Source organism: Patiria miniata, unplaced genomic scaffold, assembly GCF_015706575.1.
Source record: "Patiria miniata isolate m_02_andy unplaced genomic scaffold, ASM1570657v1 HiC_scaffold_29, whole genome shotgun sequence".
Classification (NCBI taxonomy): domain Eukaryota; kingdom Metazoa; phylum Echinodermata; class Asteroidea; order Valvatida; family Asterinidae; genus Patiria; species Patiria miniata.
In genome coordinates this window covers 5,707,215-5,730,161 of record NW_024037068.1, presented here as the reverse complement: position 1 = coordinate 5,730,161, position 22,947 = coordinate 5,707,215, and the positions used below count along the sequence as shown (strand labels likewise).

The following is a 22,947-nucleotide window of genomic DNA, read 5'->3' as shown; positions in this document are numbered from 1 at the left end:
CTTTAAGTTAATATAGTGTGCCTGATTGTAGCCTTTTATGAGCGTTCCCCATTGAAAATACGGCCCTCCCCCCCTCCCCCCTCCCCCCCCCCTATCGATTTTCAGAGGCCTAAAGCTTAGTGTCCGGAGAAAATAACCGGGTTACATTTCAGCACGTCTCCCTGAAATAAAATTCTGGAGCCACCCTGCTAGCCCCCAAAATATTGGCTCTATAGAACCGCGCCTGGGCACGAATCTGCCAAATTGAATTAAAAGTGGGGTAAAATCTTAATTTTTGGAACGTGCAAAGAGAAATGAAAGCAAGTTTATGACTAATTAATTTCAGTCTGCTTTAATGAATAATTAAAAATGTATAATTAAACATTCCCTGATGTTTAATGCCAGATTCAAATATAAAAACAGTAAAACAAGGCTGCATTATGCCTGTATAAAATAGTCTGGCGTCATTCATTCAACAGTTAACAAAAAATGGCCGACTCCTGAATAAGGCCCATGGCATGGATAATTTTTTTGCACACAGATGCTGATAGCGGGCGCTTTTTTTTTAATGTTATAGACTGGTTCCCGCCCAAATAAATATGGTGACCGGTAACTACTTCCCAAAGCTATTGATAAACCATTATCATGTCGAAACTATCTTGTTTCTTTTTCATTCAAATTTACGTAACCAAAGCGAGGCTGGAAGGAATAATAGTCTGGTGCCTTTTTGCACAAAAACCCATTATTATTCAGTATTGTTATTGGATACAGGGAACATGACTAAAATGGTGGCAGCATTATAAAGGTATATTGAATCCTCTGGGCGCGTGCGCATATTTTTTAATTTTTGAAACTACAGCTTTGCGCATGGATGACAGTTAGACACAATGCTATCAATAACTTACTCTGGCCAGTAGGCAAAAATCGCCATAGTATCTCCACTTCTGCAACTTCCAAGCATTCCAACTGAATCGGTTTCAAATACTGAAAAGCAGTGCCCCTTCCTTTTTTCGATAGTTGCCATAGACACATTCTTATTTTAAGCGAAAAGCGAAATTCATCAACCATCAAACTGCACATTAGTGCCATTGTTGCCATTTTGCACTAGGCTGGTTCCTCGCTTACATTATCGTTGTAAGTTTGTATTTGGGGCCCGGGAATCACACCTCGGCTAATTTACATGCTCTCCCATTATATGAGTCCAAAGGACGGAAGGAACTGGGAACCAGTCTATTTTAGTGGGACCCAGTCTCCCCCCTCTCATCTTCCTCCATGCCCCTACAATGGCTGATCTGAAACTTGTGACCAAGTGCTTAAAATAATCATGGATGCTTGAACTACATGTTATCCAATAAAATTTACCAAAATTTCATATAAACAAGAGTTTCATCAGCTTTGTGCAAGAGGTTGGGATTTAAAAGCCATTCAAAACAAAACACTGACTTTCAGAATTTGCCACTTTCGACTTGGCGTCCTTCAATGTCGATACAGCACTATTAGAGACGGTGGCGGAAGGTGCGTGCTCCGGCCGAAAGCTTCTGAAGGAATGCAGGATCACCCCTTAATGTCATTGCACACCTTCTCGATCGTTTGGCGGCGCAATTCACACGATCGAGGTGCACGGTGACATCAGGGGTGATCATGCATTCCTTCAGAAGCGTTCGGCCGCAGCACGCGCCTTTCCTCACCGTCGATCTCCAGTAATGTTTTGTTCTCGTAAATCTCACCCTCTTGCACAAAACTGATGAAACTAGCTCCGTGAAATCGGTCAAGCCTTGTTGATATGATCTGAAATTTTGCTATAATTTCATTGGTAAACAACATATTTATTTAGGATCAAATATAACTTTCTTTTACATGTCATGCAGTACTACGTCATGTCTGCCTCTGCGTTCACAGCTGCAGCACATACGCGACTCATCTGGAAATGGGATAATGCATCTGCAATAACATCAAATCCATCAGGAATATGAATAGGCACATTAAATTTGAAACCAGTCCGCGAAATTCTAATACACACACACACACACACGATCGAGGTGCATACAGTTTATTTCATCTAGCCATTTACAATGTGTATATACTAAACACATGTGTTACACTTAAAATAAACCATAATGTTGTAGCAGTGAACTCGGTGGTGTGACAGTACTGACATTGTTTTTTAATTACTCCTTCATTATTTTCGTCAAAAGAATTTATACTCCACAGGTACGTACCCTATTGAGACATAGCTGCTAAAAGCATTGTGAGTTCCTCTTTAATCCTGCTCGAACTTTTGAACATATTTGTTGTTACTAGGTGTGGCACTAGGTTAGTAAAATTCATGTCCCAAGATTGGCAATTTAAATTCGATGACAAATGAAAAATTTGTCAGTTTCCATGACAACTATTTTGTTCCAAGAAAAAAGCATTACAATACACACGACATAAAAATATTGAAATCAGGAAATTAAACTAATATATAGAACACGGACATCTTGCAGTGTTTTTGTGTCCCGAAATGTGGCAATTTCAATTTATTTACAACTTGTTAATTTGTTATTAATTATTTATGTCAATTCCTAGTTACCTGAATGCGCTATTACATTCCAACGATCACTCAGAATGCTTTGTCTGTACGTCATTGATCTTATGTGACACAAACTCTAATATTCCATATGTACTACTTCATTTTTTTTTTTCTTTTTTTACAAAATATGATTTTTAGGTTTCCCTGGTAACCATCTCCGTAACACGTGTTCCTAATATTGAGTTCTTTATCAGAACCGCGCGATAATCTTACATGTTGACTCAAACTTTGAACGAAAAAAAATTAACTGTGTTTACCACTTTGCTTACTTATGCAAAATTTGCTGAGCATTCATAAGGTCACTATGAAGTTTTACAATGACTGCGATCAAAACATTCACACGAAAGGGGACGGTGTGAAACTTATAAACGGCCATATACTTTGCAACACCTTCACCAAATACAAAAATAAACTCACTCTTTCAGTACAGTTATACTCACGAACCAGTACTTCAACTTGCAAATCCCATTTCTGTACCACCAACTGTACCAACATGATCAGTACAAAAGGGGGCAAATTGCCGTAAGCACCCTCCCGCCCAAATATCTATCCCGACTTAAGTGCACACGTCAAAACCAAAAGTAGAAATTTAAACTTCTACTTCTGGTTACGAATCCTAACTTTCTCGTGTATTACGAATCCACACCTTTTCGTGTATTTCCAAAAAAGGGGAATACACGAGCCTAAAGTGTGGATTCGTAATGTAATATTTTTCGAGGCGCAACACGCCAGGTGAATTCGTGAACACTAGCAATCCACACTTGTATGGAGTGTATTCTCTGATTCACACCACTACGTCAAAAGAAATATTGTCACTGTCTAGTCAAGTGGAGCTGAAAAGGCATGACTAATATGCTACTTGTTTGCATTGGTCTGGTGATATGATATGCATTCGTTACAGTTACGTTCCACTATCAGGGGCGTAAATCACGGAGGGAAGGGGGTGTATATCTCCCACTTTTTGACCGGTGGGAATCATCCCCAACCACTCAGTCTTTCGTGATGAGAAAATCACCAAAATGTATTCAATAGCACTGACAAGTGGAGAAACAAAGTACAAACGTTTGTTAAATGCGGCATTCTGATATAATTAGCGCGAATATAATTATACAACTACATTCTCAAGAGCATCCTTTAGTGTAATGTGGTGTCCAGCAGCGCAGCCACCCCTTTCAAATGTCCACGGCCGGGTAATTTTTGGATTTTGGTCATCCCCCATCCTCCTACTCAGTCTGAGAATCATTCGTTAACCACGGAGCCAAGAGTTTCCTGTCTAACATCTGATATGTCGAGACAGATATATGCAAGCCGCGCGCCAGCCAATCGGAGTCGACATTACTAAACTGTGACGTCATTTTATTCCCAAATCAGGACTAAATGGTTTGATTGGTCAAATACAACAATACAACAACAACAGGGCGCATTATCGCGTAACGTGATACAGAGCGCGTGACACATTTTTTTTATCCATCGTCTATGACGCACAACGGGTAAATGGCCGAAGACCCAATAAAGAAAGCGCCCGCTGATTGGTCAAAATCTATGGGTCAAGAGGCAAATTAATTAATTAATTAGCGAATCTGCTCACATATAGACCACGTACGGCATTCGCCGTGGTCTATTACATAGACTACCCCCTACCCGCCCGCACAGATTTACGCCACTGAAAACTATGCAAATTTCCTTTACACGTGCAAAATCAAGAATATTAAATATATTGTCAAAATTTAAACAAGCATGAATCCAAGGACATTTATTTTCACAACACTAAGCCAAAGCTTACGTAAGATTCTAACTCAATTATAAGATGTAACTTAATGCCCAATGGCCAAGATACGATAAATGTCTAGACAGTTCAATACTTTTGACGCAATGATTTGATTATTTTAGGGAAAATGACAATTTGATTTCTGTTCTGTTGTGCAAAAAAAAAAAATTATAATAATACTGGACAGCGTTTACTTTTTTTTGGTGAAATACTGTGTTAAAATTGTTAAAGAATGGTTTATCTTTTTTTTATTTGAAGTTGTGAAACATGCAATGAAAGTGTCCAGCACAATTTGCAAATATTTTTTTTTTTAATGTGAGGAATAGTGAACTTTAATTTTTTGGTCAAACTTGCAATAAGTGAAAAACGTGCAAAATTGTTCAAAAATGTATTTTGAATGCGTGAAAAATGAATAATAAAGATTTGAGATACTTCATGTTAAAACCAACAAAACTGAACAAATATGTTTGTTATTATTTTTATTGAAGTGGTGAAACAGGCAATGAAAGTGTCTTGTACAATTTGCACATCAAAAAAGGAAGAAAATTAGACTTCATGCCAAACTGTTTGAAAGAGTGTTTTTTATGTGAGGAACATTATAACTTTAAGGTGAGGTTACATTTTTGGCAAAACTTGCAATAATTTGCTCTCAGAGAAATAAAAGAAAAACGTTTAAGGCAAAGTAGATCCCCTGCGACAGCTAATGAACACACGTTGCAACGCATTGGGCCTGCAGTATTCCATTCCTTTTTGGAATCATTCCCCAAACCGACATGGCACAGGGCAAGAGTAATCTAGTCCGAAAAATAAATCCAGGCAATAAATTCGCCAGATTATTCAATTTAGGTAATAAATCAGTGGGAGGTATCCAACCCAAAAGAGAAATCCAAGTAATAAATCGGATAAGTCAAACCAGCGCTAAAATCATACACGAAAAATGTTCTTTGATCACTAGGCTGTGAAGCTATTAAATGAAGCCTACTTAATCCTCAGCCTGCGTAACTGGATACAACAAACTTTCTCCTTGGTTAAAAGTTTGCTCACCTCTTTCTTGATTGGTAGAAAGCCTACTATTACTTTGCATCCTATCTGCATAAAATAGGATTGCCTTATGTGGTAATGCCTAGTGCGTTAAAGAAACTGTCATGATATCTGATTTTAGCCAGATAATCGTAATTGTTAACATAGAAGCTTGTATTCAATCACCGAGTAGACGACAAGTAATGTAACCGAGTATGAATGGTTTTATCTTTGATGGATTATGATCCGGGGATTATCTGACCGGGCTTACTCCGTGGGACTGATTTTCTTGTTTTTGTTGACCTTGAGGACCATGAACACAATGAGGATGACGATGACCAACAAGGCCAGGACGCCCATGATGATTCCAGCCACTGCTGCAACGGTCAGACCTAGAAAATCAACAACAGTTTCTGGTCAGGGGGTAGTATACATAGTTATTGCTGGGGGGGGGGGGTTGACATCCTCCCTTAGTAATTGTTTTTGCATCGGTAAGACCTATGAATGGAAGGAGAAAGCAAACCCAAGAATTGTACCTGTCGAAGGTAGTATGTACAGGCATCACGTGGTGGGGAGGGGTCGAGGGTGGGGGTGAGGGTAGGCGTGGGGGTGGGCGTGAGGGTGGGGGTGTGGGGGATGTCACACATCCCACCCATAATTACTTGTTTTTGCAACGGTCAGACCTATAGGGATGGACGGGGAAGCAAGCCCAAGAATCTTGCTTGTCAAGGGTAGTATACACAGTGTCACATAGGATTAGGGATGGGGTGAGGTTGGGGGTGTGGGAGATGTCACACCATCCCACCAATTACTTGTTTTTGCAATGGTCAGACCTAGGGAATGAAGGGGAAAGAAAACTCAACAATCTTGCTTGTCAAGGGTAGTATACAGGGGCGTTTCATTGGGGTGAGGTGAGATGCGGGTTGGGGGGTGCGACACCATCCCACCCTTTACTTGTTTTTGCAACTGTCAGACATAAGGGGAAAGAAAAGCCAATAATCGTGCTTGTCAAGGGCAGTATACACGGATTTCGCTAGGGTGGGAGTATTAAAGTGACACCCCTCCGTTCATCCCTTAAAAATTCGTTAAAAAGCCATTTTCCCTTGAAGTTACAGTTAACAAAGTTACAGTTTTCACGGATTTTTCAACATATTAAGCCAGATTAGGAGTCCGTGAAAACACCCTTTAGAAAGTCCTTTGTTTACCCATGGAGATAGACCCAGTGTTTCGTTATGTATAACCAATGATGATTCCAGTGGCCAGGGTCATTAAAAAAAACCGTGAAAATACCCTTACAGGATTAGTCCTATATAAGCCCCATGTAAATATCTGTGAAACATCTCTTAAAAATTCTTTTCACGGAGAAATGGACTTTTTGTGAATTTTTAAGGGATGAAGATGTTCATAGTGCTAGTGTTTGTCAGCAAAATGGTAGTGCATGGTGCAGGTCGGCAAAATCATGTGTTTGCAAATACGCCACAGTCTGACAATAGATAGTGCCACCTATCATTACAATGCCTCACTGGACGATTTCTTTACAGCAACATATTGGGAGGGAACAGTCATTCTGACAAGATAGAGGCCACAAGAGCATCACTTAAAATCAGGCCAAACACATTTACTTGTTTATTTTGTCTTAGTTATGAAGATGAAAATAATCGTGCTACTCACCACCGATAGGAATCGGCAAGCCTGGATGAAAGAGGAAGAAATAAATTATGAAAAGATAAACAAAAACAAGTGAACAACTTTTGATTATATTTGTAAACCATGTATTAAATTGCTTCACCATGGTGTTTATGACACCCAAATGCTGATTCTAATGAAAGCAATAACAATGTTTTACTTATTGGTGTGTATTTGTGAAAGGCTGTCACGAAAGGTGAGTCAGGTTGGCGTAGTGGTACTTTCCTTGCCTTCCACTGCCGTGACCCGGGTTCGAATCCCGCCTGGGCCGGGCCAATATGTGGATTGGGTTTTCAGTCCATACCTGATTCCGTGGTTTTTCCCCAGAACAATGTTCTGCGGTTTTCCTCCCACCTCTAAAACTGTACTGTCTTCTCATTTTTTTCTCCTCTCTACAGGTTTCTTCAGGCTTGCGAGCTACAGTACCTAGGACCCTTTGGGAATCCTTGGTTTCATAACCAGAAAATTAATAAATAAGTGAATATATAAATAAGTGAAAAATATAAAGCTAAGTGAATTACAGAGAATCAATTCAAAAACATAGACTTTACCTATATTGGAGTCTTCCACTTGAACTTAAAAAAAAAAAAAACAGAAAAAGAAAAGGGAGGAAAAAAGCAAACAAATGAATCACAAAACCGCGACTTATTTACTTTTGTCATATTTAATACTGACTTTAAAAAATAGTTTAATATCTATATCTGTCTGGCAGTACAGGGACAAGAAGGGCCGTTTGGGGCAGTAAAAAGAAGTAACGGGCTAGACAGATTAGTGGGGCAGTGCAGGGAGTAACTGGCAGAGTGGTTAGACGCTCTACAGGGAGTAACGGGCAGAATAGTTAGGCGCTCTACAGGAAGTAACAGGCAGAAAAGTTAGGTGCTCTACAGTGAGCAACAGGCAGAGTGGTAAGGCGCTCTACAGGGAGTAACAGGCAGAATGGTTAGGTGCTCTATGGGGAGTAACGGGCAGAATGTTTAGGTGCTCTACAGGGAGTAACACGCAGAATAGTTAGGTGCTCTACAGGAATAACAGGCAGAATGGTTAGGCGCTCTACAGTTAGTAACAGGCAGAATGGTTAAGCGCTCTACAGGGATTAGATTGCAGGGTGGTAAGGCTCTTTACATGGAGTAGCAGGCAGAGTGGTAATGCTCTCTACAGAGAGTAACTGTCAGAGTGGTTGAGCGCGCTACAGGGAGTAACAGGCAGAGTGGTAAGGCGCTATACAGGGAGTAACAGGCAGAATGGTTAGGCACTCTACAGGGAGTAGCAGGCAGAGTGGTAAGGCTCTCTACAGGGAGTAACAGGCTGAATGGTTAGATGCTCTACAGGGAGTAACAGGCAGAGTGGTTAGGCGCTCTACAGGGAGTGACAGGCAGAGTGGTATGGCGCTCTACAAGGAGTAACAGGCTGAATAGTTAGGTGCTCTACAGGGAGTAGCAGGCAGAGTGGTAAGGCTCTCTACATGGAGTAACAGGCTGAATGGTTAGGCGCTCTACAGGGAGTAGCAGGCAGAGTGGTAAGGCTCCCTACAGGGAGTAACAGGCAGAATGGTTAGGTGCTCTACAGGGAGTAACACGCAGAATGGTTAGGTGCTCTACAGTTAGTAACAGGCAGAATGGTTAGGCGCTCTACAGGCTGGGAGTAACAGGCAGAGTGGTAAGGCTCTCTACAGGGAGTAACAGGCAGAATGGTTAGGTGCTCTACATGGAGTAACACGCAGAATGGTTAGGTGCTCTACAGGGAGTAACAGGCAGAATGGTTAGGCGCTCTACAGGGAGTAACAGGCAGAGTGGTAAGGCTCTCTACAGGGAGTAAAAGGCAGGATGGTAATAGGCGCTCTACAAGTAGTAACAGGCAGAGCGGTAAGGCTCTCTACAGGGAGTAGCAAGCATGATGGTAAGGTGCTTTACAGGGAGCAACATGCAGAGTAGTAAAGCGCTCCACAGGGAGTAACATGCAGAGTGGTAAAGCGCTCTACATTGAGTAACAGGCAGAGTGGTTAGGCGCTTTACAGGGTGTAACAGGCAGAATGACAAGGCGCTCTACATGGAGCAGAGTGTTTGGGCGCTCTACATGGAGTAACAGGCAGAGTAGTTAGACATTCTACAGGGAGTAACATAAGGATCGGTATGGGGCAGTGCACGGTATCAGGCAGGGTAGTTTGGTGCACTACCGCAGTGCAAGGAGAAACATGCAAGGTAATTTCGGGGCAGTACAGGGTGTAACAGGCAGGACGCTTTCAACTGGAATAACGGGCAGGATGGTTATTAGGCGGGCGGTAATTGGCCCAATGCACTGCACGTTGTAAGGCAGGGCAGTTTGGGTAAGGGCAGGGAGTAAAACGCGGGCGATTCTGTGCACTACAGGGAGTAATGAACAAGCAGGAGCAGTACAGAGAATAACAGGCAGGGCCTACATTGGGTCAGATAGGGAGTAACAGTCGGGGCAGTTTTGGGAAGGCAGGGTACTTTAGGGTGGTGCAGGGAGTGATGGGCATTGCCGTTTTAGGGTGTGCAGGGAGTAACAGGCTTGACTAATTGGGCCAGTACAGGGATAAACATGCAGGGTTGTTTGGGTCAGTGCAGTGAGTAAAAGGCATGGCAGTTTTGGGAAGGCAGTGCACTTTGTGGTCGTCACAGGGACTAATGGCTTCAAATGCACGGTGCACACTAAATATACCTCCGTTGTTCAGATCGACCGCCGTGGCGAAGTCGGTGAGGTGGTCGGTCTCGCAGGTGACATGATCGCCGGCCCTCGCTTGCTTTGTTCTCAGCCCCTTCCGGCTCCACACTTTGTCGGTTTCGTTGTAGTACAGGCAGATGTGTTTGCCCGGCATCTGCGGGAACGTGATCTCGATGGGATCTGCCAGGTCCCTGACATCATACACGTTTCCTGGTGAGAGATCAAATTTTTCATCAGAGGCCGTGTCAGTATTGAACCTAGCTTGACGGTATCACGGAAGTCCCCTCAATGGTATACGGAAGAGTTGAGGCAGACCACTGGGAATGACGTTTATGGGAATTGACAGTGATGTTTATGTAATTTGTGTACATTCCAAATAAACTTAGTCGTGCGTACTTGGCGTTTTGCGTGCATGAACTGCTGAACTCCGATAACATGCAGACACCCTTAACAGTAGGAACACATGGCGAATCCATCCACTGGATCTAAAAAGTGGTGAAAAAGCACTGTCTCTTATTCGGGGACGGAGCCCGTAGCACGCACCAATATTTTCCCAGTTATTTACTACACTGCATCGTTGCATGCAACCTCATTTTTTTGACGTCTATAACACTAAGCTCATGCAACAAAAATTGCAAAGTGAATAAAATGTTTCCACTAGAAAATACTCGGGACTATCACTGGCAATGAAAAAAAACCCGAAATATTATCAACGCTTGATAACTAGGTGAAAAAGCTAACCTGACATCACAAGTTCGCATTACCGTTCGTGTTCAAAGAAAATAGACTAAATTGTGAAAGATATCTACACAAATCATTGGCTTTCCAATGATACCAAATTTATGTAGCTTATTTTTTACAAAGATATGACGCAGGAACTTTAACAGTGTCCTGTCAAGTTTCGCTAACCTCATTTCGCGAAAAACGGCTTTGAAAGAAAAGACTCGCATTGCCTTGCCGACAGCGTGAAAAACGTTATTCAGTTTTTCCACTATTGTGGGTATTTTTTTCCCAACAGAAATGCATAGTGTGAATCATGGATACCTTGGCAACTCAAAAATACAAAACAATCAACATCTATTTTGACAGAATTTGTCTAGTATACTGGACTTCTGGCGTCGATTACACAAAACAAGGTTTTGGGGGACATCCCTCATTTTGCCTCAGCAGGTCACAAATGTTCTTTTTTTTTGGGCTATTATTATTATTATAATTTTTTTTTTATTTGAGGAGGTCACATACCATCTGCAAACTGCATGCTGATGGTACGTATTGGTCCAGACAACTCTTGTGTCCTGTTGGTTTCACTGTTCAAGTCCTCGGTGTCGTTATATTCCTCGACGTTGAGCGTCATGCTGGTACCGATGTGCCTGAAAAAAATTAAAACACATTTAAAGTTGCGTTCCCTGTGCTATTTCATCCCAGAAACAATTTCTACAAAAGTTATTCACTTTTGCATGTTACGTCGACTGAAAAAAAACAAGGTGAGCCGCAGATCACACGTGTCACCATTTTTTGCGATCGATTCCTATGTTTTGTGTTCTTAAAAAAGCCAATTTTGAGCATTCTTAAACAACCTCCAATGTCCCTAAGATGACCTTTGACCTTCATACTTGTGATTAACCCCATCCCACGGATCACTACATCCAAAATACATTAAAATCCATCAAATAGACAAAGAAACATTTTGAGCATGTTTGAAGAATGACCTATATTGACCCCTACATGACCTTTGATTTCAGTTATCCAAGGAAGAATTGTGCCCAACCAACGGTCACAGTTTTTAAGTTTCATCCAAATCCATGAAAGCATGTTTATCAGAACTCGCCAACAGTGGCCCTTTGGGCCACAGGTACCTTCCCGCACTACGCAAGACCCTATTCATGTCAAAACAACAAAAAGCCACGTGCTAGACAGTGTCCAGGCAGTTGCCAGACAGTGCACTTAAAAGATAATTGACTGGGGTGTGTGGTTTGCGGCTATGAAGGGAGATGGCTGTGTCAAGTTACAGGTGTTTGTATATGTTTCAATGGGACTTGGCAGGAGGCCTGGTCGAAAGTTTGTTGACACGGCCTGGGTGAAGCCCTGGCTGCAAAGTTCATTGAACCAGCTCATTTTGCAAGGGTTGAATGAGGATTAGATGGAAGGTGACCGTCATTGGCCCTCAATTTTTTTTTATTCAAAAATTTCGGTCACCTGTGCACCACAGGGGCACATGTCACTCTGCACAAACATACATACGGGGATACGGGGATACAGTCATACATACGGTCATACGGGTTACAATTATACAGAATTTAGGACTGATAATTATGTCCCCCAAAACTTTGTTTAGGCAACAAGGCTGGTTCCCGCCGTTCAATCAGTATCGACAATGTACGGACCAGGAGCCAGTCTGCTCGGAAAGCAGATCTGTTTGTGCACAAAACAAAACAGGTTTTTTTTCAGAGGGTTGCAAAAAAAGATTACAATGATTTTTTGGTTGGAATAAAACATGCGAGGGAATAAGATTTAATTAATTTTAAAAAAAATGCACACAGCATAAAACTGTATATCTATAGGTGGACTGAGCATACTCTCTGAAACGTTGAGTTCCTCATCCACATTGTCACAAATGAAATTTGACAACATGGTGCTTCCGCGAAGCTAACATCCATCAAAAAGTTTACGCCCCAGAACAAACTCAAAGCTGATTACCCATACAATTTCAACTTATAAGATCTTATACTTATAAGATACCTATAAATAAGTCTGAATCTTATCAGATCTTATCAGATGGTTTTCTGAAGTAAGAAAAGTGACAAGAAAAATCTGATCAGATTCTTATAAGATACGGCTACACAGCAAGTAAGCAAGGGCGGATCCGGGGGGGGGGGGGGCCAAAGGGGGCCATGCCCTCCCAAAAAAAAGAAACCATTTTTTTTGTTTTTATGTGACATCGCAATAAAGGCAGGCAATGAGTACACCACCATCTTTTCCTCAAAAAAACATTGGTTAAAGTGGTCAGAAATTGCCTCAGATCGCACCACGGAGCATCTAGAATCCCAAAAAAATGGGGGACCAAATTTTTTTTTGCCCCCCCCCCCCCTAAAATTGTGTTCTGGATCCGCCCTTGCAAGAGAAACGGATTATGATGCAAGAAATGTCTGAGAATTGTTATACATTCTTATCAGAAACCTCGGGTGTATAAGAAAGTTTGTTTTCATAAGTAAAGGTAAGATTCTTATAAGATTCTTATAAAATGTTCTCAGAATTACACAAGATTCTTAAAAGATTCTTATAAGATACTTATAAGATTCTTATAGGATTCTTATATGATTCTTATGGGATTCTTGTAAGATTTTTACAAGATTTGTAAAAGATTTTTACAAGATTCTTATAAGATTCTTAAAAGATTCTTATCGGAGTATTTTATAGGAGTGCAAAACCAGAGTTTGAAAAGCCTTATTTGTGAATCAAAAGCTGTGCCTGAATAAGCCTCTGTACTGATGACGTCACACTTTGTTTACCTGTGTGCTTTCCTATGGTGCTCAGTTGACCGTGGGCCCCCACTGGCTCCATAGGAAAGTGTAAACAAAGTGTGACGTTATCAGTACAGAGGCTTATTACATGTCTACGGCTCGAAAATACACACGCCTATGGAAACAGCTGCAGCCATTTCCCACAGACCCGTGTGTTATTATCAGCCGTAGCCAAGTAATTTGGACGCGGCCTTACTCTAGAGATTGAGGGAACTTGAGCATGGTGGTCCCAGCCTCGATAGGCTGTGCGGATTGCAGGGTGAGTCTCTTGATGTGCACGGTGTTGCGGACCGTCGTGGTGGTGATACTGTCTCCCTCTGCCAGTCCGCGACCAACGTAAGCGGTGATTTGTCTCATCTTCATCCTGAAAATGGTAACATTCAACAATGAGTTTTATAGGTAGGATAGATATACAGCTCATCAGTGTGCAAGTCCAGTTGTAAACTTACATTTTCTTATCAGCAAGAGAGCACAGATAATGTAGGTTCTTTGAAGAACATATTTTTGGAATGGATGGAACTGTCTTGAATTGCGTTGAGATGGGTCGGATTTGGTTGGGATGGGTTGAGTTGGGTTTGGATGGACTGGGTTGGTTGGGTTGGGTTGGAGATGGATTTGGTCGAGCTGGGTTGGTTTGTTTTGAGTTAGGTTGGGTTACGTTGAGTGTATTTGGTTGAATTTGGCTGGGCTGGGTTTGGTTGGGATTGGTTGGGTGGATGGGTTCGGTTTCATTTGGTGCAGGGCTGGGCTGGGTTGGTTTGGGATGAGTTGGTTGGGTTGGGTTAGGTTGGGTTGAACTTTTGGTCGGTTGGGTTGGGTTGAAATATGGTGGGTTAATTGGGTTGAATTTGGTTGGGTTGGGTTAGATAATGTTGGGTTGGGATAGGCTATGTTGGAATGGGTTGGGCTGGGATGAGTTGGGCTGATATGAGTTGGGTTGGGATGAGTGGTTTGGGTTGGGTAAATGGAGCTGTGTCGAGTTGCGTTGGGATGGGTTGGATTCGGTTGGAATGGAATGGGTTCAGCTGGGTTGGGTTGGAGTTGGTTGAATTGGTTAGGAAAGGTTGGGGTGGGGTTGGGTTGGGTAGAATAGGTTGGGTTGGGTTGGGTAATTGGAATGGGTTGGGTTGGAATGGGTTGGAATGGGTTGGGTTTGGTTGAATTTGGTGGCGTTGATGTTGCGTTGAGTCGAATTTTAGTTAGGAAGGGTTGGGGTGGGGTGTTAGTTTGTTTCTGCATTCAATAGGGGACGTTGAACAATGGAAGACAATAGGGTCCCCAATTCCCGAGAGGTCCCCTATTTGGAATCGTGTACAAAACATACGAGAGGTCTTCCTAAAAGGTTAAGAGTACAAACAAAACAGGGCCAATAGGAGGTCCCAGATTGCAGGCAAATATGCACACTTGCTTGGGTTGGGATATGTTAGGTTGTAATGGGTTGCGCTAGGTTGAGTGGCATGTGTTGGTTTTGGGTAGAGTTCGGATTGGGGGAGTTGGGTTGGAATGATGAATTGGGCTTGGATGAGTTTGGTTGGGATGAATCGGGTTGGATGAATTGGATGGTATGTGTTGTGTTGGTTGGATTGGATTTTATGCATTGGGCTAGGTACGTAGGGTTGGGTTGGAATGGGCTGGGATGGGTAAGGTTGGAATGGGTTCGGTTTGGTTGGTCGGGTTTGGTTGGGATTGGTTAGGATATAGGTTTGGGTTGAAAACGGTTGGGCTTTATTTGGTTGGGTTGTGTTGGGATTGGTTTGGTGGGGCTACTTTATGTCTGTCTATCCTGGGATGGGTTGGGCTTGGCTAGGCTCGGTGGGCAGGTTTTATAGGCTGTACTGGGCTGATCTGGTCTAATGGGCAAGGCAGGGCTGGTGGCTGCGTTGATTGGGCTAGGCTGGGATAGGCCAATTCAGGTTCTGACCTGCATCTGTGGATGAGTGCCCTCCTGTCTTCCGTGTCCGGGCTTAGGTCCATCAGCACGTCGCCGATCTTCTTCAAGATGCTGTCTCTCGCTTCCTCATCAAACTCTTCCGGATTAAGTTCCAGGTAGGACATTAACATTGTCTCAATGATGTCTACCGCATCGACTGTACGAAAAGGGCAAGTTACTTCAATCCTTCAGCATTAATTAACCAAGACACTTATCCCGAATGAGCTTTCTTACTTTTTACTGGATCAACAACATGTGTACCATCCTACTTTTTGCATTTATTTGGAGTCCTGACTGGGCCCATCCAATCAACTAAATGTGTATTTCGAAAGAGACAAAAAAGCAATGCAAATTACAACAATATAAATCCTGCCCTCAACTTTCTCCAGTATTGGGTATTAAAATTCAAACATACTTTGTCTGGTACTACAGCGTTCACAGAAAAATGGAACATGGACTGGTAAGACATACCTTTTTTAGTGATTTAGCATGCCCATTTTTTTGTGGATCTGTGGATCCCAAATAGAATACACTGCCAACTTGGATGATATGTATTTCGAGATAATACTTAGGAGATATAGAAATGCAGATGTAGAAAATAATAAAAGTTATATGCCTCCCCTCCACCCAATCTTTACCTTTAGCGTCGATTTCTTCCACAGGGAAAGAATCTAGGGCCACCGCGACAGAATCCCACTGTGAGACGTCCAGGTTGGGGAAATCGGACGTGGCATTGCGGAAGTACATGCGGTGCCTGACGCGGGCTTCTTCGTAGGCGTCGTCTCTTGGACCGTACCTGACCAGCATGCCGTTCTGGTGCAGGGCACCCACATAATCCCCTTAGTTTAAAAAAGAAGGGGTTAGAAGGTCGAAAAATATTAATGTGAGGAACTGATTTGATTGCAATGTCCTGTTGCTGCTAACGTTTACGAAGAAGCTTCGTTATTTTGTACCATATTCTGTGGATTAGATAAGAGTTTTGGCTTGTAAGCATGCACGTGCTTTAGCCGACCTGGCTTTCAGGCAGACCCAGGCGAAAAAGCAGGAGAAAAGCGCGACAAAAGTTAGACGTTTGGAGGTCAAAATCAGGATAAAGGTAGGACTTTTGCAGGCTTTCATGAGTAGCTCCTCTTGAAACTCACCGATGTCCACAGCACCATAAGCTTCATTTGGCATGTTCTGTACTCACAACACTTGTGTGCATGCCTGTAAGTAAACTTTAGATTCTGTGTTGAAAATGTTGAGGACCCACCACAGCAGTTTTTGTTGTGCATTCCTGCAGGTTAACTTTAGATTATGTGTTGAAAATGTTGAGGACCCATGTCACAGCAGTATTTGCTGTGCATGCCTATTCAGGTTAAGTTCAGATTCTAAGTTGAAAATGTTGAGGACCGGCACAGCAGTATTTGTTGCGCATTCCTGCAGGTTAACTTTAGATTCTAAGTTGAAAATGTTCAGGACCGGCACAGCAGTATTTGTTGTGCATTTCTGCGGGTTACCCTTAGATTCTAAGTTAAAAATGTTGAGTACCCATGTGCTCCATCCTCAACTAAGCTCTTGAAAGTGCAGTTGCAGCACCCCTGTACCCAAACCCTTCATTGTGTGATTTACAAATGACAACGTGTGTCTTAACACTTTTGTGAAAAAAGGTTCAATGAGATTTCATTTTTTGGAGTTGTGGGACAAAAAAAGTAGGAAAAAACAGGAAATTTAGGAATACGTGAAAGCTTGCTTTATGTTGTAATTACTTAACCCTGGGAGCAGCTTAGCAAAAAAAATCACACGGAGTTGCCACGTGGAGAATTTTATCACCACATGTGGTTCTAGGTCAATAACCCCCGCATGTCTGTACACGCACAAGATATAGGTCATTCACATCGTCAGGGATTGTTTACAACCTATCTGAGCTCTGGGCGGCACGAGGGGTTGACACAAAGAGATCGGCGGAACAAAGGGTTTTGGCCGCCATTTTCTCTAATTACTGCACAAAGGCATGAGCCGCCATCTTGGCTTCTGTCTTTCAACACTACTTACATCGGAGTGGCTAGGGTCTGGCCTATTGGAGTCGACAGGCTTGTGGTGTATAGTAGGGGTGAGGATTACATGGAAGTTTCTCCTAATTGGCCCATTGAAAAAAAATTATGCCCATATTTTGAAAAGTGGAGAATTTTATCACCGCTTCGCTGCTCCGAGGGTTTCAAGGATTCTCTTTCCTTTCGAACCTATAAACTCTGAACTGGTTCTCTAAATTCAAAATTGCATTCCCGAGAACTTTGACATGGAATTTGACCCGGAAGTTGCTCTACTTTTCAATGGGAGTGGTCTCGAGGAGACGATGACAAACGTATTAGTTGAGTGGTTTTGTTTGCCAAGTGACACACTTTTGTTGAATGCCACTTTCACTTCTGATATGAAAGCTCCCATGAGAAATATTACCTCAAAATTCTTCTCAAAAATCGGTCAAATGCAGCCATGCCGTATTTATTCTAACATGCTCTCCGTCAATTTTGACAAAACATAGACTAAAATCCCAATCATCGGCCAGTTAAGGCTGCCTTAGGCTGGTGCATGTTAAACTTGATCACTAAATGATCACTGCATTTGGAAAATGGATTGTATGTCTACACAAACCTGGCCTCACGTAGCGATAGCACGGTGCCCACTTTTTTATACATTAGAAAATTAAAGTAAAATAATTTGTCACGTTCTGAGTGATACATACAGTCAGCTACGAACCACTGTCCCATGTTTCGGTCTTATTCATTTTATTCTAAATTCTAAGTGTCTGAGAAATTTTAACTAGAAAATACAGGGATGATGTCAATTCTAAAAAAGAAAATATTCTAAAAGATGCAATTCTTTCTATACTGATTATGTCTTTCTTTCAAATTTAAAATGATTTCATTTTTGGAAAATGTCATGCCTGAAGACGAACACCTAATTCGCCCATGCAAACCTATGGTAAAACTGGCAGACAAGACATTGTTTGAACACATTACGACTGGAGACGACCCCACGTGACGTCACAATTCTACAGCGTATATTGTTATTCTTCATAAACACCCATAGTGAATATTATTATATATTCCCCACCAGGCAACAATTAGGACACAGTTATACCTCTCTGGACCGACTGCCGTCTCGCATTCTTCACATCCTCGATGTCTTGCTCTGTAGCCTCCTTGACCTGCTGTGTGCCTTCCCGAGATACAACTTGACAGCTACGGGTCTCATCACACACCTTAATATACGTTACCAATCAAAATAACCAAACAAAAAAAAACACAGTCGTACTTTACATAACTATCGAAGACAAGGCATTGTGTAGCCCTTTGTCCCTGTGATAAAGCACTCTCCCATAGACTAAGCGCATAAACGCACGATCGAGGACCGTTTTCAACAAAAGATTTCATTAGCTTACACTTGAGTAAATATAGGGGATGTTCCAGTTGGTTTTTTTTTTGATAGGATACATGCTCCTAAACAGCTCTTGTTTTCAAAAAAAGGTGTGGTTTTTTTTCCCTTTTCTCTCTTTGTCAGACTCCTCTCTATACGTTTTGGACACGTTTTTTTTTCGAGTTCGAAAGTCTTATTCAGAATTTACCAGTTGTCAAGTTATGTCACATTAAGGGTGCGTTTTTGTCTGCATAGGGTTAGTACACATTTTTGTTCTAACCATACACTTTGGCACTTTTGTCTGTCTGATCGACTTTAGAAACTTAAGAAACAGTTTGTGCTTGTCTACCAACACATTTCTATTTTCTTCTTTTAACTTGTGTCAAAAAAATTGCTTAACTTTTAAAGGTTGGCTCCGATACCCAAATCAAATAGTAAATATAAACAAAATCCGGGTTTTACTACCAACCATTACTTGCGATCCAGCTGGAACACTTTGAGACGAGTATTTTTACAAGTACAGGCCAGCGAGCATGGCACTTACCTTGACGATGATGGCTACAGTTGAGGCACCGGCTACTTCCACGGCTCGGTCCTGGTTCAACCTGGACTGGTCACTGGCCGAAGTGGTCAGTACCTGACGCTTTCTGGAATTGGCCGAGGGGGCCACGAATGCCTTGTAGCCCAGCTGGCCTACTCCGACGCAGCCCACGACATTGATATCAATCTGAAATAAAAAAATACCATGGCGTTTTTTTCTGACTAAATATGGTACGTATGTCAAAATCAGGCACTTTTGAGCAAGACGTCAATGTTGAGATATTATTAAAAAAAAACATAAACGTTGCTATTTAGAACGCTGCTGGTTTTTTTTGGAAATAGGATATTCCAAAGCGAAGGTATTAGAATTTTGAACATCTGACTGTCCGAAATGTTACACGAATTTGCGTCATTTCAGAAAACTGTAGCTGCAATCGTCTGTGTATTTGGATGCTAATTCATGATGATGAAAAAAATATGCGACTGTGCGTACGATTTCAAAAACTCGGTACTCAGAGCTGAGCAGTTCTAGCTCGCATCCTGTGACGCCATTGTAAATGGTGATGGTCGTAGCGCCCGACGACAGCTTGTTGCCCTCGCTGTCCTTGGCAATGGCCTTGACGGTGTAGTTACTACCAGCTGACAAAACACCTGCAGCACAACAAGTGATACAATTTAAAACTAGAATTGTGTTTGTTAACAAATACATAGCTGTTTAAATTGTTTTAGCAATCACTGCATTTTCATCCAAGTCCAATGACATGAACATGATAATTTTCTACAAATATTGGGTTGTGTGGAAGTGAATTTGTTGTTATAGCAAAATGTAGATGAAGTCATATGACTAATGATGACATCATCACGACGTAACTTGTTAAGAAACAATACAAGCTTAGGGTCTTGGTCTGTGCCTACTTTGAACTCAATCTGATCGTATTTTATGTAATAAAAAAAGAAAATATTAACATTTTCAAATATAATACAAAATCAGATGATGACGTCATGATGACGTTAGATTTCGCATACTATTATCAATACCTGCCTACCCTCAAGTGTCATAACGGTCAGATTTACTCTGTGTTTTCGATGACGTCATGATGATGTCACACATTTTTCGAAATTGTGTGTATCTATCTAAAGCCTAATAAACCTATTACAAACTGAATTTTAAATATATATCACGTTCCGTTGATGATCTCATCCACGGAACGTCGATGACTAAAAAGTCCTTAAATTGAATAATTCATATAAAATCACACCATGACATCATAGTGACGTCACTGCAATATCTGTCTATAACACGTCCCGGTATTCATGCAAACCGAGTTTGAACCCCGTCGGACTTCTGGTTCTGTAGATATAGGGCCTTAGAATATGCAATAGAACGAACACACGTGTTATCCTATGGAAAACGGAGTGGGACAAAATAACAAAAGTTAAGAAATGTTTCGGTGTGTCCACCGAAATAGCTAAATATTGACTGTTTTTTTAGCGGTATGGTATGCAAATATTGACTGCTTTGAGTGGTATAGTATGCAAATAAAAATATTGACTGCTTTTGAGTTGTAAAGTAGGCGAAATAATATTGACTGCTTTGAGGGGTGTAGTATATAACTTTGGACGGCACTGAGTGGTTTATAGTACACAATTATTGCCTACTCTGAGTGCTGTTGTTCACATCGAATGAAGTCAAAGAGCTTTTAAAAAATCACAGAACGCAACCAATTTAAAATAAGGCACAACAGCACAGACACGGACAAGGCTGTTCTATTGCTATGGGTGAAATTCTGTGGTTGCTGTGTTTGTAACTAATTTTTGTAGCTTTTGGGGTGCAAATTTAAACAAAAAAATAGTTAAAGCCTAAAGTATATACATTTTTTTGCATAAATTTTATATTATACAATCTATGCAGTTGAAATGCTTGAAAGCTGCCTTCATGGACAAAATGGAGATTGTTGTGGTAAGACAAGAGTCAGTTTCTTTAACGTAAAAAAATTGCACAGAGCTGAGCTGTGATTCAAACATAAGCAATCTTGCTGCGCGCACGCAGAGGTGATCCAATCACTGGCTTGATATGGGAGTTAGCTACCGCCCCCCCCCTTAATTTACCTCACAAACAAGGCAGCATGCCAACCCTTATAAGCTGGAAGATGCACAATTTTTGTCACTGGATGGAAACCAATCTGGCGGTCTTTCACTGACCTGCACGGACACTGAAGCTGGCTGTGACAGAGCCACGCCATTTGACGATACTCGTGGTGGCGCTCTGCACGCTTTGGAAGGTGGTGTTTCTCAGGACGCGCCACTCAACGCTTTCCACCAGCGCGGCATTGCGGATCCGGGCGTTGACAACCACGCGCCTGGACGGCTTGAACATGCCTTTGAAGGGTGCTTTCAGCTTCATCTAGAAACAATCACAAAAGGCCAAATAGACCGTGTCTGAATCACTATGGCTATGAAATTACACAGGCGGCAACGAAAGCAGCTTCAGTCTCCTCCCATATAGACCTAGCAGGTGTCACTTCCAACAGTAGCCAGGTATTAAACTAGTTCGCAACCCAGGCCCTATACTATGCCCTGTCATTTTTGCACGTCTTCCTCATCAAGTAAAGTCACTCACGAGCCAATGTGGCTCATAAGGCCGGCGGTTATCTCCCGTTTCAGTAGCATAAAGCGACCGAGAATATTTCCACTCCCCCTGGATCGACGGGATGCTAGACCATCGCAGGTTACTCCCCAGCCGATGCCGGTACCCATTTACACTCCTGGGTGGAATGAGGCTAGTGGGGGTAAAGTGGCTTCCCAAGGACATGACCAGCAGCTGGATTCGAACCCTCGGCCCTCCGATCATGAGTCAAGAACCCTAACCACTCTCCTCGTATATAAAGGCCAAATAAAAAAAAACCCACAAGTTTCTCGTCCCTGCCGCGTATTTTTCTTTTCCTTTTTCTTCTTCTTTGTTTTTTTTTCTTCTTCTTAATTATACATTTCCAATGTTGTCCTTTTATTGGTTCGCAATCTAGTGAAAAGAGTGACGGCTGTACACAGAAGTGTCAGTGAAAGAGTTCAGAAAATTGAAGAATCCATCCGTTACATTGGAATATCGCCCGTCTTAAAAAACGGGCCGACTCCTCCCTTTTGTTTTTAAACAGCGCGGATGAGAACCTAGTTTTATTATTTTTTTTTTCATTACCTGTGGGGGATTCCCGTTGGTAACCTCTACCATCATCCTTGCGCTGGCCTCATCCTGGCCCTGGGAACGACGCACAGTGACAACGAAGGTGTAAGACCCAACTCTCAGGCTACTTGGGGTCACTTCCAAGACAGACTCGTTCAGGGAGGATGGTAGTCCAGTGCAGACGGAGCCGTTCTGGTCAAAAGGTGAAGATACAAATAAACACTAGTTAAAGGGAATATACATTTTTTTGCTTTTGCTGTAAGTTTCAGGAATGGATGGAATTGGGGGGGGGGGGGTTGGAAATATATAGCAAATATAGTTACACTGACTTTTTTGAGGCTTTGGGTTCAAAAATGCTATAAAAACCAAGAAAAACAATCATTTTCCTGAAGTCTGGTTCCCTGACTCCATTGAAAAAGAAACAGAGCAGTTTACATTCATTGGGGTCAGGTCAGGGAACCAGTCGAGCTGGCTTGTACCCGTTCATAGTGTGTGTAATCGATTGCAAACAAGTGCGATGGTCAATTGGGGCCAGTATTTAAAAAAAGCCAGTTTTTTTCCAACGCTGATCGGCCGATCAGCGTTGGAAATTGATACAAAAATAGCACTTTTCTTGAAAGTGACAGGATACCAAGTGCCATGATTTTGCAGGATGCTTTACACTGTCATGTACTA

General features: G+C 42.0%; 1 protein-coding gene across 1 annotated transcript in view; it reads right to left on the bottom strand.

Moving 5' to 3' along the window:
* Positions 1-5,284: 5,284 nt before the first annotated feature.
* LOC119735892 overlaps positions 5,285-22,947 on the bottom strand; it is a 35,809-nt gene continuing 18,146 nt past the window's right edge. Inside the window, exons 8-20 of the mRNA XM_038209837.1 lie at positions 22,288-22,464; positions 21,297-21,498; positions 19,588-19,745; positions 19,099-19,281; positions 18,279-18,399; positions 15,797-15,997; positions 15,150-15,315; positions 13,425-13,592; positions 10,950-11,077; positions 9,705-9,917; positions 7,577-7,600; positions 7,011-7,031; positions 5,285-5,731 (exon numbers count right to left, since the gene is read on the bottom strand). Of these exons, the coding sequence (XP_038065765.1) occupies positions 5,607-5,731; positions 7,011-7,031; positions 7,577-7,600; positions 9,705-9,917; positions 10,950-11,077; positions 13,425-13,592; positions 15,150-15,315; positions 15,797-15,997; positions 18,279-18,399; positions 19,099-19,281; positions 19,588-19,745; positions 21,297-21,498; positions 22,288-22,464 (1,887 nt within the window). The 3' untranslated portion in view covers positions 5,285-5,606. The remainder of the gene's footprint in view (positions 5,732-7,010; positions 7,032-7,576; positions 7,601-9,704; positions 9,918-10,949; positions 11,078-13,424; positions 13,593-15,149; positions 15,316-15,796; positions 15,998-18,278; positions 18,400-19,098; positions 19,282-19,587; positions 19,746-21,296; positions 21,499-22,287; positions 22,465-22,947) is intronic.